Source organism: Dendrobium catenatum, unplaced genomic scaffold, assembly GCF_001605985.2.
Source record: "Dendrobium catenatum unplaced genomic scaffold, ASM160598v2 fragScaff_scaffold_1125, whole genome shotgun sequence".
Taxonomy (NCBI): domain Eukaryota; kingdom Viridiplantae; phylum Streptophyta; class Magnoliopsida; order Asparagales; family Orchidaceae; genus Dendrobium; species Dendrobium catenatum.
In genome coordinates, this window is record NW_021319587.1 from 1,691,780 (window position 1) to 1,693,226 (window position 1,447).

General features: G+C 39.4%; 1 protein-coding gene across 1 annotated transcript; it reads right to left on the reverse strand.

Annotated features, from left to right (window-relative positions):
- Positions 1-283: 283 nt before the first annotated feature.
- Positions 284-959, reverse strand: LOC110095599 (PLASMODESMATA CALLOSE-BINDING PROTEIN 5; the record flags this gene model as incomplete). Its single annotated transcript, XM_020821209.2, is given in 2 exon segments — positions 284-321; positions 436-959. Coding segments are annotated over 2 exon segments (402 nt in total), but the record flags the coding sequence as incomplete, so codon positions are not given.
- Positions 960-1,447: the final 488 nt, after the last annotated feature.

Consider the following 1,447-nt stretch of genomic DNA (forward strand, 5'->3'; position numbering starts at 1 on the left):
AGGGAAAGAAGGGCCTGCAGAAGGAGGGTTTTAGAAGAGTAGGGAAGGGGAGGGAAGGAAGTGGAATAGAGGGATAGGATCCCTCCGACTAAGGAGGCAAGAAGCCTCAAAGAGGCGGGAGGGAGGAGAGGAGAGAACGGCACCAAACTCTAGCAGAGCTTCTCACACTAGAATCTCTCACAACGTTTTTACTTTGTATTAAATATATTATTTGAAAAATATTAAACAAATACTAAGTACTATCCGAGAATATTTTCAAAAATTAATTAACATTAAAGAGAACCTGTGCTGACCTGGCAGGGAATTTGCAGTCTCCATGGCCTGTCATCCACGTAAAAAGAAACGAAAAAGCAAATTTTAATAACAATATAACAAAATTACCAGATGACCAAACTGCCCTAAAGAATTTTGAAAAAAAAGGCTGAAGATACTAACTAGGGTTCAATCCGGTGATGGCGGCGACGCCTGAGAAATCGCAAGCGGACGGCGAAGATCCATGCCGGCGAAAATAATCATTAAAAGCATATGAAGCGTGGGACTGCAAATCCTCCGGTTCAAAGCAGATTCCGCCTTTCTGAACCGGCTGGCAATCGGCCGAACCTGGCCCGCAGGCCCAGTCCAGCGCCGCTTGAAGGGCGGCGTCCTCCGCGTTGTTCTTCGCGACGCACCAGAGATCTCCGACGGCGGCCACGCCGTCGTGTTCTGAGATCCGGAGATTGGCGGCGTTTGCGAAGGCGAGGGAGAGGAGGATGAGAAAGAGGAGAGATTGGTGCCGTAGATGGAGATGAAGCTTGACCATAGCTACTAAGTGTTAGAATGGATTAATTAGGCGTGGGGATTTGGGAAGGAGAAGGGTAGCTTTGGGGATTACAAAAGGGACAGGCGTTTTCTTCTGTTTTGAGAGAGAGAGAATTTTTCTATTATTATTGATCTATCAAAATATTTAGTTCTAATAAGATGATTTAGGGGCTGGGTCATTTTTGTGGCTTTTAAGATTAGAGCTATTAAGTGGCCGTTTTATTCTCTCTATAATTCTGTTCTTAAACTGAAAAAGTAGCCGTTGAATATTAATTCTCAAAAGATCTTTCTCCCATTATATAAAATTTTTTAACAGTTATAATTTATTAGTTTTTACTTAAATATAATAATTTTAATGGGTAATTTCTAATTAAATTTTATGTAAATAAACGAAAATTTTAGTTGTTTTTTTTTTTGAAAATGATGCAATTAAAACACATTTCTAAAAAACTCAAAAGCAGTATTAATTGCTCTAATTTAAATTTCACAAATATTATTTGTTTTTAAACTGTTATAGATCTGAAGAACAGGGCTAGAATTACTAATGTGACCGTTGGAGGCTTGACGCTGTGGTGAAAAGCGAAATTTATGGTTAAGAATCCTTTGATAATTAGTGTTTTTACTGATTGAAGGAATGCTTTCATGAAGA